Source organism: Equus caballus, chromosome 5 (assembly GCF_041296265.1).
Source record: "Equus caballus isolate H_3958 breed thoroughbred chromosome 5, TB-T2T, whole genome shotgun sequence".
NCBI classification, from domain to species: Eukaryota; Metazoa; Chordata; class Mammalia; order Perissodactyla; family Equidae; genus Equus; species Equus caballus.
This window is the reverse complement of record NC_091688.1, coordinates 84,764,014-84,777,846: the sequence shown is the minus strand read 5'-3', so window position 1 is coordinate 84,777,846 and position 13,833 is coordinate 84,764,014. Positions and strand designations below refer to the sequence as shown.

The 13,833-nt window shown below is 40.1% G+C and overlaps 1 protein-coding gene across 9 annotated transcripts in view; it reads right to left on the bottom strand.

The window, feature by feature from the left end:
- The window catches only part of UOX (urate oxidase), a 94,174-nt gene that overhangs the window by 16,545 nt on the left and 63,796 nt on the right, over nt 1-13,833 (bottom strand). For 4 of the 9 annotated variants that reach the window (XM_070268771.1, XM_070268774.1, XM_070268773.1 and 1 more), the window contains 4 exons: nt 7,770-7,930; nt 3,402-3,620; nt 1,078-1,194; nt 901-979 (listed from right to left, as the gene is read on the bottom strand). In XM_070268771.1, coding sequence (XP_070124872.1) covers nt 901-979; nt 1,078-1,194; nt 3,402-3,578 — 373 coding nt within the window. In that variant the 5' untranslated portion in view covers nt 3,579-3,620; nt 7,770-7,930. Of the gene's footprint in view, nt 1-900; nt 980-1,077; nt 1,195-3,401; nt 3,621-7,763; nt 7,931-13,833 lie in introns of all 9 variants that reach the window. The other 5 variants (XM_070268768.1, XM_070268769.1, XM_014740074.3 and 2 more) reach the window with 2 other exon arrangements.

Sequence of the window (13,833 nt, the reverse complement as noted above, 5' to 3'; positions counted from 1 at the left end):
GAAGGGACTTATATTTTATTAATCTATAATAGTGACATTTATGAGAGGCCACCTCAAATTCTTACTGAAGAGAGCTAGAGAAGAAAGAGAAGGAGATACAGACAGGAAAGGAATGGACAGGAAAAAGAAGGAAAAGAGAAGAGAGAAAAGGAAAGGAAAGGAAAACAGAAAAACAAAAAAGTTCAGAGTCCACACTCTCAATTTATAATGATTATTTAAGTTTATTTTTATTAGGATAAAGACATTTCTACCACATTTGGCTCTGTGGTTCTTAGAGATCTTCTAGTCTAACTTTTAGCTAATTATTTAACTCTGATCTGACAACCTCAACAAATCAATGGAAGCCAAGCTTTGAGAATTTTACTATTTTCTAAGTTCAGTCATCAGTATTAATAAGGTCTGTATTGTAATTATATTCCACAGTCAATTGTTTAAATTTCTTGGTAGCAGAAAGAATTATATAATTGTCATTGCTATTTTACATGAGGTTCATTTTATAGTAATTATAATGTCAGTAGTTTTATTGTTATGCAATAACATCTGATTGCTATTTACTAGATATTTCCTATGCAGGTTATTATAACTATAGCATGGTATAGTACAAAAAGTAATGGTCAGAAAATTCAGAGATTTGGGCTTTTGTTAGCCTGGGCCTTTGTTTTTCTTCACTTCCAAATCAAGTTGTAAAAATTACGGCTCTCAACCTGCCAGATTTGTTGCAAAAGGTATTATTATTTCATTTTTAAGATAAAAAGTATATAGTTCTTTCATGTAATCCAAAGCCACAATGCTCATTCCCATCTCAGATACAAAAGCCTTCAAAATTATCTATAGTTTTCCTCAGTGTTAATAACCTGAAATTGCTATTGTGGAATCAAAGCATGAAAAATATTTCCTCACCATTCTTCATCTGTTCAACCTCACAGAAGTGCGTTCCCGTGGGGGTGTGAATAAATGCGTGGACATGCTTAACTCCATTCTGAAAATTAGAAAAACAATTGTTTCCAGTAAAATTTCAGCATATGTCATAAAGTCAATTTCTTTAATTAAATTGAGAACACAAATAAGTGAGGTAACCTTTTCAAAACGCTTCCAAGAGACTTCTTCCATGTAGACTTGAGCTCGGATGACATGGTTAAAAGAAGAAAGGAAGTGCTCACAGATACTCATAGCAAAGGCTTCTATGCTTTTGATCTGTAAAAAGAAACAAGATGTTAACGATCAGAAATACTTGCCCCATTTGAAAATAATTTTTAAATACCCATGGAGCTCTCTTTCCTGATCAAGTGCTTTTTAGCATCAGAGAAACAGGGACTTAGACTCTTGAGAGATGAATTCGTCCTCATCCCAATTTTTCACAAGAGTTCCTCAGTGTAGTTAATCGATCGCCATCATCAGGTGACTCTATCCTGCTTTTAAAAGAAAACTGTTTTACAGGAGAGGATGTGTCAATCAACAGATGAGCAACAAGCAACTTAACGTTTAGATTCTCCTCAGGGTGGGCTCAGTCATCACCTACAGCAACTACAGTACTCAGTATACTCCATAATACTCTGGCATCTTTATGAGGTTGGCAAATAGACGTCCCAGTTTCCTAAGGAAAAATGTTAATGAAAGGCCACTGCAGCCTTCTTGCCTTGCAAACAGGCCTTTGACCAACCCCAGCTCTTCACCCGCATAAAGCATCTCCTTACTTCCACACAAATTTTCCATATTAATCTCTTGGCAATATTTTATGGTCCTAGCACAGCCTACAGATTATTTATGGCTTTGCTTATAATTAAGGTGGACTATTTGTACAGGTTTCCCCAGGATAGTTCTGTTTTATACCTATTGTCCTATAATAATAATAATATATTATTATTATTTATAATAATATATTATTATTATTATTATATTTTCAGAGGGAAACCAGCTGGGATGTGTTTTTCAGGGGCTGGGTAAAGGGGCCACCAGGCCTCCCAACGCTGGTAGGCAAGGACCCCCTAAATCTGACTTAAGTTAGAGATTGATTATTTAGAGACTAGCTGAGCACCAGTTAGAGATTGGGCTCTCTCTACCACTCTCTCTTTTGTTTTTAAGATTGGCACATCTGTTGCCCACTGTCCTTTTTCTTTTTCCTTCTTCTCCCGGAAGCACCCCCAGTACATAGTTGTATATTCTAGTCACAGGTTCCCCTGGCTCTGCTATGTGGTATGCTGCCTCGGTGTGGCTTGATGAGCGGTGCCATGTCCGCGTCCAGGATCCAAACCTGGGAAACCCCAGGCCGCTGAAGCAGAGTGCATGAACCTAACCACTCGGCCATGGGAGGCCCCCAGCATAATTATTAACAGCATCTTATTTCATTCCCAAAATTTTCTTGGTTTGGATAAGAAATTATATTGTCAGTCTATCTATAATGAATGAATTTAAATTGTTTTTAACATCCAGGTCCATTCCTTCACTTTGATGCACCTCTCACACAGTACAGGAAATATAAGAAGCAGTGTTACCTGGCCCTCTTCAATAATGCAGTACAGAAGCCTATTTTCAATTTTTTTTAAGAGAGCAATGCCTTTTCCATAGCCTTGTCTATACTTGCTAGGCCATTCTGATTAGCAAGAGAACGTTCAGGGTGGAGATAGGCCTTACAGAAATTAAATTCAATTAGTTTGTTCATTTCATGCATTATGGGTGTGGATTTCAGGCAAAAGCATGAAAACCGAAGCTCTGTCTTTTTAGACTTCTTAGCAAATAAAAAAATGATCTTGAATTGCCCAGAAATCTGCTACTGGTCCAGCACAGCTTCACTCACACTTAAACCTAAGGTGGAAGTGCTCGAACATCAGATTCTATCAGATCTGAGACCCTTTTGAAGAGTACAACTAACTCCACATGTGGATACTAACTGGGGTGGAGTTGGGAAAATTAGGAAGGCATTAAATGTTGGACAAATAGATTTCAAAATATTTCTTATACTAAAGATTTTCTTCTATAGTATCACCAGGAAGAGAAATGGTACTTTCTTCGTCTATAAATACACACCATTCTAAAAGAAATAAATAAATGATACAACAAAGAAATGCATGACAAAAACGGGTTACATTCTATTCTGAAATCCTCAGGGCCTTGATCTTCTGATGATCCTAAGTAAGAGATAACATGTAAATTTGTTAGACAGGATTCTCTACCTAAAAGATGTTGTAGTGAGTTGAGAATCAAGAAAAGAACAAAAAGGTGAGTTTTAAAAAAGCAAACTTTTCTATAAGGCTGAGAATAGAAAAGGAAAAGTTTTAAATAGCTTACTGTAAAAATAGGGTTAAAAAGTAAAGGGAGCTTGAAATAAGCAAGTAACATCCTCATGCTATTGTATAGGGAATTGTGCATCACAATAGGCAGCATCTAAGAAGAAGGACGCATACCCCCTTGAACTTTGCCAAGACGTGAACTGTGTTCTTGATGGTGTCTGTAGGGATGATGTCTGAGTTATCCCCATGGAGATACTCTTTTTTGGAGCTCAGAGTAAGTTGCACTGAAGCTGCCACCTCTTTAATGCTGTGATATTTTCCATCTCGCTGAATATGGAGAAGTTTTATCATATCCTTCCCGTAGCCAGTTCGGACAAACTCCACCTCATCATTCTGCAATGAAAACATAGTTATCTTATTGAAGAAGGCTAAATGAAAGCAACAAGTCAACCACCATTTCTTATGCCTTAATCTTATCACATAATTATAAAAGGTGAGAGTCATAGTATTCATGAGACATTTCTACCATGAGACAGAGGACTCATTTGAAGAATGGGAGAAAACAGATGAAAATATATCAGATTGGCCTGAAGACAGGCAGGTAGATGGATTTCTTGATAATAATAAGTAATAATGATAATTATAATTACCTCCTGGGCCAATCTATTTACTCTATCTTATGTAATCCCTGCTCACTTAATCCTTATAACAGCTCTGTGAACTAATATTATTCCCCTTTTACAGAGAGAGAAACTGAGGTTCAACGAGTTTAAGAGACTTGCCCTATTTCACATAGCTAGTAAAGGACAGAGCCAGGATTCACACTCTGGTCTGTTGACTCCAAACTGTGTACTCCTAACCACAATGTAAATTGCTTTTCTTCTATAAATTTTTTTACTATGTTAACTGGAAATAATTATATCCCCCTTTTTTTATAGAAAGTGATATTCTGGAGAAAATACCCTGTGATCAATAAAAACAATTTGAAAATTGCTTCTTCTACTGCTCCCAGGAAGAAGAGTAATTAATGACAGGGTCCAGATTACCTTCAGGAGTGCAGAGCCAGGGCTGTCTGGCTGCAGAGAAAGCTATGCTTTTAGCCAAGAGACATTTAATAAAAGCATGGTGCTTGACTCATTAGTACCCCTGTCTAAAGCTGGAGCTCTAGCTCACGAATACGTCCATCTCAGCTGCTAGTATCTACAAGACTTGTCCCTGGGCTTTGCTGGTGTTTGAGAGAAGATACAGGAGGGAGAAAAGGGAGAGAAAAATCTATTTTATTCAGTATTGAAATTGAACATTAAAATGGTAATGAAGCAAGGTGACAAAAATGAATTAGTAAATCAAAAACAGCATGCAGTGAGGGTCTAGGCAGGGTCACAAAGAAGGAGCCTCGCCTGTTAATGACACGTAGGCGATATGCTCAGTATGCCAAGGGCTGCCTAAAAACCCATTGGCATAAAAAAATCACCAGATCCTCTGGGAGGAATTTTAAAATACTAGCTAACATCAAAAATTTTTGTTATGTTCTTAATCAAAGTTGGGGTGAAGAGGTGTCATAAATGTTGGGGATAGAGCCTGGGAAGGCATGCTGCTATTGGCCACTGAACACACCCTGAGGGTGCGCAGTATCTGAATTCAGTCCTTCCTTTGTGGGAGGGACACATTTAAAGGGAAACTCTTGGAGGGGCCTCCCAGGAGCCTATGACTCAGTCTCTGGGGGACTCATCTTCAGGAAAAGTGTCAATGAGAAAACCTAAAGAGCAGACTTAAAGAATCCTAAGAACTATAATACTGACAGGGAAAGAGGCACTGTTGTGTGGTTGCAGTGGCTTTGGAATCAGACTAGGTCCAAATTCTGCCTTGCTACTTATAGCCTTGTGACTTGCAACAAATAATTTGGTGTCTCTGAGCCTCAGTTTCACCATTTGTACAAATGAAGATAACTCTTCCTACTTGTAGAGTTGCTTGTGAGTGTGAAAGGCCTGGTTCAGTCCCCAGTACCTAGCGGTGCTGGGAGGTCAACCCCAGCAATAGTGGCCATGTGAGGCATGGCTGTGGGATGCAGCAGCAGCAGCAGAGATAGCAGAGGGGACCTTGAGTAAGGGCATCCATTTTTGGAGTGGAGAGCACTGCTGACAGCAGCAGGAGGAAGACTCTGGCATGTCTTGAGCCACAAGGGACTCTACCTGGGGGAGGGAGGCACTTTGCTTGCTTGGGGCCCCTGGATGGCGTGGACTGAGATCCAGGACCAAAGGTCTCTGGGATCACCCATCATTCCCAGCACACATGAGGACTCAACACATGTTACTCCTCAGTCCCATCCTCTGCCACTAAATACCCAAGCTATAGTACGTTAGTCTGTGAAAGGAAGTGGTATCTTTGTGATACATAGAAAGATTAAATGATAGCCACCCTTACTATTCCCACCACTGTTCACCTCTCCAGCTTCCCATCTTGCCACACCCTATTTCAAACTCATCTTCAGCCATCCTGAGTTAATTGTGGTTGCCCAGGCTCTGCATGCTTTCTTTGCCTGTAGGCCAGATTTGCTACTCTTTCTTTCTTGAACACCCTTTCTCTTCCTCACTACCCAATCACCAAACTCTTCACCTGCCTAACTTCTTCTAGTCATCCATCAAGTCTCAGATATCACTTCCACCAGGTAATCTGCCCCAGACCTTCAAGTCTGGGGTAGGTGCCCCTTCTATGCACTCAAAATACTCCATTATTGCCTTATCAGAGTCTTTATCAAATTGTATTGCGATTGCCTCTTTATCTGTCTGAGTCATTCAAAAACAGTAAACTATGAAAGCAAAAACAATTTCTATCTTGGTCACCATGGCAACCCCTGTGCTCAGCACAGTGCCTGGAACATAAATAGGTGCTTAATAAATGTGTCATGAATGAATGGATGGTGCACCACTATCTCCACCGCTTGTGTGACGACATAGAATAGTTAATGAAAACACCCAAAAGATTTCAATACAGGAAGCGCTGCTTCAGCTCAGACCCCAATCAACAAGCTCCTCTTCCTGGGAAAGTGGGGAAGGCACCTTCCGCCCTCTGATCACCACAGCCTGGAGATCACAGGCACAGCTGGCCAGAGAACAAAGGCCCAGGAATGGTAGAATTGAGTATAGAGAGAGTCAGTGATGCAGCACCAAGTGTCCATGTTGTGAGTGAGACAGAGTGTCCAGCAAACTGTAGCTGTCCTGGAATTCATGCAGGAAGGTCAGCACTCCTTAGCAAGCTCCTGACTAGGCCTTCGCACTCAAGCAAAGCTTGAGTAATCAGGTCTACTGAGAAATGAGTCAGAAAACAAAAAAGACATAAACATCTGAGGCTGGAGCAGGATGAAACAAGAACAGGGTGGGACACCAGGAATCGCTCAGCAGGACCTGACAGAACAGATAATGGCCCAGACCAGAACCGAGGCTCTTTTTCTCAATAAGACCACCCCCAGTTCTGTAGTCAGAAATATCAGAAGTAGGTGCCAGCACCCTATTGTGTAGAATGCACAGTATGGTGCAGAGATCCATGTCCAAGATAACTGCACAGTAAAATATGAAGGTCACTCTCATCTGGAGGGAGGGCAGGTGGCTGAGAAGATGGGCTCTCGGCTCTGGACTCAGGCAGGCCGGTGTGAATCTGTGTTCTGCTACCTATTAGCTCTGTGAATGGAGGCAAATTTCTCCACCTATAAAATGGGAATAATAGTAGTGCCCATTTCTCAGGATTGCTGTGAGGACTACATGAGAAAAAACATAAAGCACTTAGAAAACAACCTAGTAAGTGTTCAATAAATATTAGCTGTAATTATCATTGATAAATAATAATTATATGTCAAATTTTGCATCAAAGGGTCCTTCCAGTCACCATTAGAGATAAATATCGAGACTGTAGACCAATCCAGAGCCAGGGGCTGAAATCAAACACTGCGGCTATGATGAGGCCTACTCCTGCCTTCACACTTTGGTTGTCTTTCCTCAGGCTTGTGTGGCTTGAGGAAACAAAATTACAAAAGGAAACTAAATTTCTGAGAGTAATACTCTAGACAAAATACCAACAGGAATCAATCTCCACCTGGCCCTACACAAGAAAAATCTCCTTTTCTTAGACATGTCTTGAAATATAAAGGGATGGAGAATCATTACTTGCAGGCAACAAGAGAGTTGGAGCTGGAGAGAACTCAGAGATTTTAAGTGAATCTTAAGAATTTTCACTTCTGCAATGAGATAGTGAGTGTTGTCTTATTTCCAGGGCCACATAGAAAGTGATGTAGGTTGTCACTACAGGTCCAGGGGTTCTTAGCCTCAAGTCTGTTAACCTATAGAAAGCCCAGTGGATGTATCTGAAGCAGAAAAATATTAGGAAAAGTTTTATAAATTTAATAATAAAATGATTAAGGGAAAACTTCTATAAATTTAAATTTTAAAATGACTAGAATTTTCTCTTAAGTCATCATCTCTATCTTTCATAAAAGAGAAAAATACAGAAGTGCTAGCTATTTAGAACCCATCACACAACGCATACATGTACCAGTTCAGTTGCAGCGTGCTGTGATAGATGGAAGAAATGTATATGAGACAGCCTCTCTCTCTCTGTCCTTAGAATGTGGCTGGAGAAGTTCTTCCAATTCTCTGCCCAGGTTTTTCCTTTGCCTGGCTATTTTCTTGGGCATTCACGAACAAAATGCTGAACTAATAACGAGAAAAAGCAGTACTCATATGAACAATCTTAGTATCACTTTAGTGGATCTTAACAATGCATAACAACAAGAACAACAATGGTGACTAATATGGGCCAGCCCCATGGCTGAGTAATTAAAGTTCCGTGCCCTCTACTTCAGTGGCCCAAGTTCATGGGTTTGGATCCCAGGTGCAGAGCTACTCCACTCATCAGCCATGCTGTGGAGGTATCCCACATACAAAGTAGAGGAAGATTGGCACAGATGTTAGCTCAGGGATAATCTTCTGCAAGCCAAAAAAAAAGAGAGGAAGATTGGCAATGGATGTTAGCTCAGGGCAAATCTTCCTCACACACACAAAAAAAAGGTGAATAATAACCATGGAGGCAGCTGGTATTTTTTGGCTGCCTATGATCTACTAAATGTCAGACGGAAAAATATTGATATCTAGTAGAAACGTCATGTTGCTTTAGGCTGTAGAGTGGCTTATTTTTGCTATCAAGGGGGGATATGCCCTGAGTTATGTTCAAAGTGTGACTCCAGGGGCCGGCCCCGTGGCCAAGTGGTTAAGTTCCCACGCTCTGCTGCAGCGGCCCAGGGTTTCACGGGTTCGAATCCTGGACGCGGACATGGCACTGCTCGTCGGGCCACACTGAGGTGGCATCCCACATGCCACAACTAGAAGGACCCACAACTAAAAATATGCAACTATGTACCGGGGGGCTATGGGGAGAAAAAGGAAAAATAAAATCTTTAAAAAAAAACCCAAAGTGTGACTCCAAAGGGATTTGTCAAGCAGATGTTTCAAGAACAGTACAACAACTCATATGCATAATATTGGTAGAAAGAAAGGGTGACCTGTTACTTAATGAAGATTCCATTTACAGGTACTCACTTATTTTCATACTTGTGCCTGTTACAAAGGAAGAGAAACTCATCATAAAATGCCAGGGGAAATCCCACCCTGCTTGCCAGCCCCTCCACAGCACCAATGGCCTTAGGACAGGGAACTGGACCAAGGCCCTCAGGAGCCTCTAGGATTGGGGGCAGGAAACCTCACAACAAAGAATTGATGGAGACCTCCAAAAAATATGGTTGGAAGAAAATTTTATGGAAATGCATATATTGAAAGATGTCTCTTTCCTAATGCTTAGACTTGAAAATAAAAATAACAGTAGCAACCGTTTAGTGAGGGTTTGATATGTGTCAGGAAATTTGCAAATATTATTTCCTCTAATCCTTTACAAGACCCCTGTGAAGTAGGTATTATTATCCAAGTTTACAAAGGAAAACACTAGGATTAGCTAACTTGCCAAGGTCACACAGTTACTAGGTGAGAGAGGCAGGAGGAGCACCCAGCCCATTTGCCCCCAAATGACATGCTCTTTCCTACTATGTCACAGTCCCTATACCCCATTGATGGCCAGCCCCTCCACTCACTAGGGAGAGAGAGGAAGCATTCTAATCCCAACAAGAGGAGAGAAAAGGCCATGCTACTCCAGAAACTTGCATTTCTATATCATTTAATTTTAAAATTGCAGGTCCACCCATTGGGACCTACATTATCTTATCTATTTCTCTCAAAAACCCTGTGATTTGGCAGAAAGAATCCCTATTTTTAAAAAAACTAGCTCAGAGATGTTAAGTGAGCTGCCCAAAGTCACATAGCTGACAGACAGACTAGGATAGTGGAAAAAGCCCTGCTAAGATTGAAGAGTCTTATTCTATTTACACTACACTATGCAGAACTTAACACTGAGAAATGCCCCTTGCCCAATCTATCACTTTTTCTAGCATTTCAGTCATTTTTTTAAAATTACAGGAGAATTCTAAGCTTAGTAGATTCTGTTTATTGCAGGAACGGTTAAGCTGTGAAGTAAGGGGAGAATCAAAGGGTGATTGCCCTTTGGGGCAGGATGAAAATTCAGCTTCATGCCTTCAACAACAGAGCATTATGTTTGAGGTGAACATTGACTTTTATCTGGATTAGGACCATTGAAAACATCAGTGACGTAGGTTTATTTGTAGCCATTAGAATCCTATCACCAAAGGACTGTTTTCAGTCCATCTGCAAGGATAAGGAAATAGCTGTATCATGGAAGAAAAGAAAACAAGGTGGGAAGGAACGAGCATTCAATGAGTGCCAGTTATGTGCCAGAGGCTATGCACACAGCATCTCACTGAATCCTGACACCATTCTGTGAAGGTACAGATCATGAGTCCGACCTCTAGAAAAGGAAGCTGATGATCTTGAGGTTAAATGGTTTGGTCAAAACCACATGGCTAATGAGAGGCAGGGCCAGACATGCAAACCAGATCTGCCTGAGTATTTTTACTATAACCAGCTGCCTCCCTGACAGAATATTATAATGAAGTTCTTTATAATGCGATTTTACCTACGTACCCACTTTTATTTATTTATCTGATTAGATTTAATTCACTCTAAATTCCTCATAACCCCAAAATAGAAGTCTCTGAAAACCTTTTTATTCAATCCACACATTCACCTATATTTATTTAGCTCCTTCTCCGTGAGAAGCACAGTGGTAAGTGCTGGAGATACAACAGCAAACAAGGTAGACACTGTTCTGCCCTGATAGAGATTGTACACTAGAACAAATTTTCAGTAAAGAATCAGAAAGTTAGTACTTTTGGCTTTGCAGGCCATATAATCTCTGTTGCAACTACTCAGCTCTGCCGTTACAGCATAGAGTAGCTATACATAACACATAAATGAATGGGTCTGGCTGTGTTCCAATAGAACTTTATTTACAGAAACAGGCAATGGGCCAGATTTGGCCCACAGGACTGTTGACCTTTGCTCTCTTGATGAAGCCTCAGAAAAGCAACCAAGTAATTAGAACACACCGCAATAATTATTCTAATTGAAAAAGTACAGTGAGCTCAGGGACTACAATGCACGGACACTGAAGCCAAACTGAGATAGAGATCAAGGATGGCTTCCAGGAGGAATTGGCATCCACAAAGCCACCTGAACAGGGAGTAGGAATTAACCAAATAAAATTTTCTGGCCCTCTTCCACTTATTCTACTTATGTTTTCCTTTGACCACATATCTTATGAACAATTCTTTATTTTACAAATACCTGCGTCATTTTGCTTGTCTCATCCCTTTTCATCAAAATAATTTGTCTCTTCCTCTTGCAACAAATACATCAACTTTTTCCTTCAGTTGTTCACATGCTAGATTTTACTCCATAGTACATCAACAGTCTTACAAAAGTTTGAAAAAAAATAATTTGAACTTAAACAGATAAATTTTATGTTATATAAACCATACCTCAAAAAGCTACTGAAAATAAATAAACAAAGCCAGCAGCCTGACTCCCAGGAGTCCTCACAGGATGACTGAACTTTAATGAAACCAGCACAGACACGGGTCTGGAGAAACCCAACTTTATCTCAATCTCAAAAAATTCTCACAGGTAAAGCTTCAGAGAACATGAACTCACAGGCAAAAATCAAAAGTACACATGGTAGCAAGGTATCATGACAGAGAGTTATGGAAAACAACAGATAACAAAGTCTGATCTGCAAAGATTTCAGATATTGAAATTATCAGACACAAAACACAAAATCATATATTGTATGATATATATGATAAAATCATATATTGTGTATTTTATAGAAATAAAAGAGAAGATTGAGCATATCTTCTTGAGATAGAGCATAATTTCTCTTGAGCAAGAAGCAAAGAAGCATAAAAAGGATGAAGTAAATTTGAAAAAGAACCCAACAGAACATCTAGAAGTGCATTAACAAGTGAATTAAGAAACAGATTAGGGGCCGGCCCAGTGGCGCAGCAGTTAAGTTCGCACGTCCTGCTTTGGTAGCCCGGGGTTCGCCGGTTTGGATCCCGGGTGCGGACACAGCACCACTTGGCAAGCCATGCTGTGGCAGGCATCCCACTATAAAGCAGAGGAAGATGGGCATGGATGTTAGCTCAGGGCCAGTCTTCCTCAGCAAAAAGAGGAGGCTTGGTGGCAGATGTTAGCTCAGGGCTAATCTTCCTCAAAATAAATAAATAAATATTTTTTAAAAAGAAACAGATTAAACACAACTGAAGAAAGAATTATTTATTTGGAAGAGATAGATTAATGTTGCCAAAGAGGGAATTAGAGAACTGAAAGATAGATCCAAATACAGAATCAGGGATTAATGTGTATGCACAGGAGATAGAATATATGAAAGAAACATAAAATATACTAGAAAAATACACCGAGATTGTGGAAGAGGCACAATTCAAAGATATCAAGACTGAGATTTTCCAGAATTATTGAATGAATGAGTGCAACTCTTCAACTGTAGAATAAGAAGCCCACTGCCAAGCGAAGCACTCTTCCTTCTTCAGTATATTTGGCCAAGTTACAATGAAGACACTTTCTACTATTTTAGAGGTAATCATGTGAAGGTGACGTGGTATTTTCCATAATATTGTACTACTTGGACTTCAAAACTGGGTAATATTGTGAAAAACATTCTGTCCAGTTTGCATTTTCTCCATCCACCAAATTTACTCTGTCTTTTTCCACATTACTTTGCTGTTTTTAGTAAAAACTGGGACACACTGGAATCTAGACTTTAGGGTAATGTTGAAATCCATGGAGCCCTTCAACGTCCAGTACAGTGTTCAACACCTAGTGGCTGCACCAGGAAGTTTGTTGACTGACAGTCAGCATGATCAGGTCAGCAACAATGGAGGATAAGAAAGCTTCTTGAAAGCAACATCTGAAGGAAAGTAACCTAACAGCATTTTTCCAGACCTTGAAATAAAATTGGACTTAGCAAAATCCATCTTAAAACGGAGGTCCCCCAGCCCAACCACAGAAAGGGCTCAAGTTGTAGTAAAAATCATCTTAGCTAACATTTATGGATCATTTACTATTTGTCAGGCACTGTGCTAAGCATGTAATGAGGAGAAAGCAGGAATTATCTCATACCCTATTCAACAAATGTTCTTTAGCGTACATAAATGAAAACATGTTGCTTATATTCTCTAAATGCATCAATGAATCCTAAGCCCAGTGTACTAAGCTATCACCAGTGTAATAAAAGGTATACCACAAGACAAATAAAATTAATTTTATTTCACTTTAACTTAGAAAAGTACACTTCATGCTATGAAATGTTTTAAAAATTAATGAAAAGGTTGGGGTTGCTGAAATCCCTTTTTCTTTCTCTCTCTTTTTTTTTTGATTCTTCTCCCCAAAGCCTCCCAGTACATGGTTGTATATTCTAGTTGTAGATCCTTCTGGTTGTGGCATGTGGGACACTGCCTCAGCATGGCCTTATGAGCGGCACCATGTCCGCGCTCAGGATCCGAACAAGCGAAACCCTGGGCCACCGAAGCGGAGCACACGAACTTAACCACTTGGCCACGGGGCCGGCCCCCCCTTTTTCCTAAATGGAGTAAAAACACACATAAAACAAAATGATACCCATGGAGGAATGGTCAGGAAAATGTTTCTCGGTTTATCAATTTGGTAGATTGTGAATCTACAAGATACAGCATAGCCTTGGCCTCAGGGCAATGAGTCTCAAAGTTTATGGTGCACAGAATCACCAAAAACCTTGTAAAAAATGTAGATTTCTGAGCCCAACTGGAAGAATTTTGATTTAGCAGGTTTGGGTTGAGGCCCAGAATTTTTCCCTTTTTGCAGGCACCACAGGAAAATGTGAGCGAGTGGTCTAGAACATCCCTTAGAAAACTCTATCTTAGAAGAAATGGAGCCCCAAGCCCTCCCTTTCCTATGAACCCTGAGAATTCTGAACAACTCCAGCTCAGCCATAGAAGTGATCTGATTTGCAAGGGTCTGGTTTGGCCTGGATCCCCAAATGACTCTGATCTGGATCCATAATCAGAGGGACAGATCAGAGCCATAATGGTTTCCAGGCA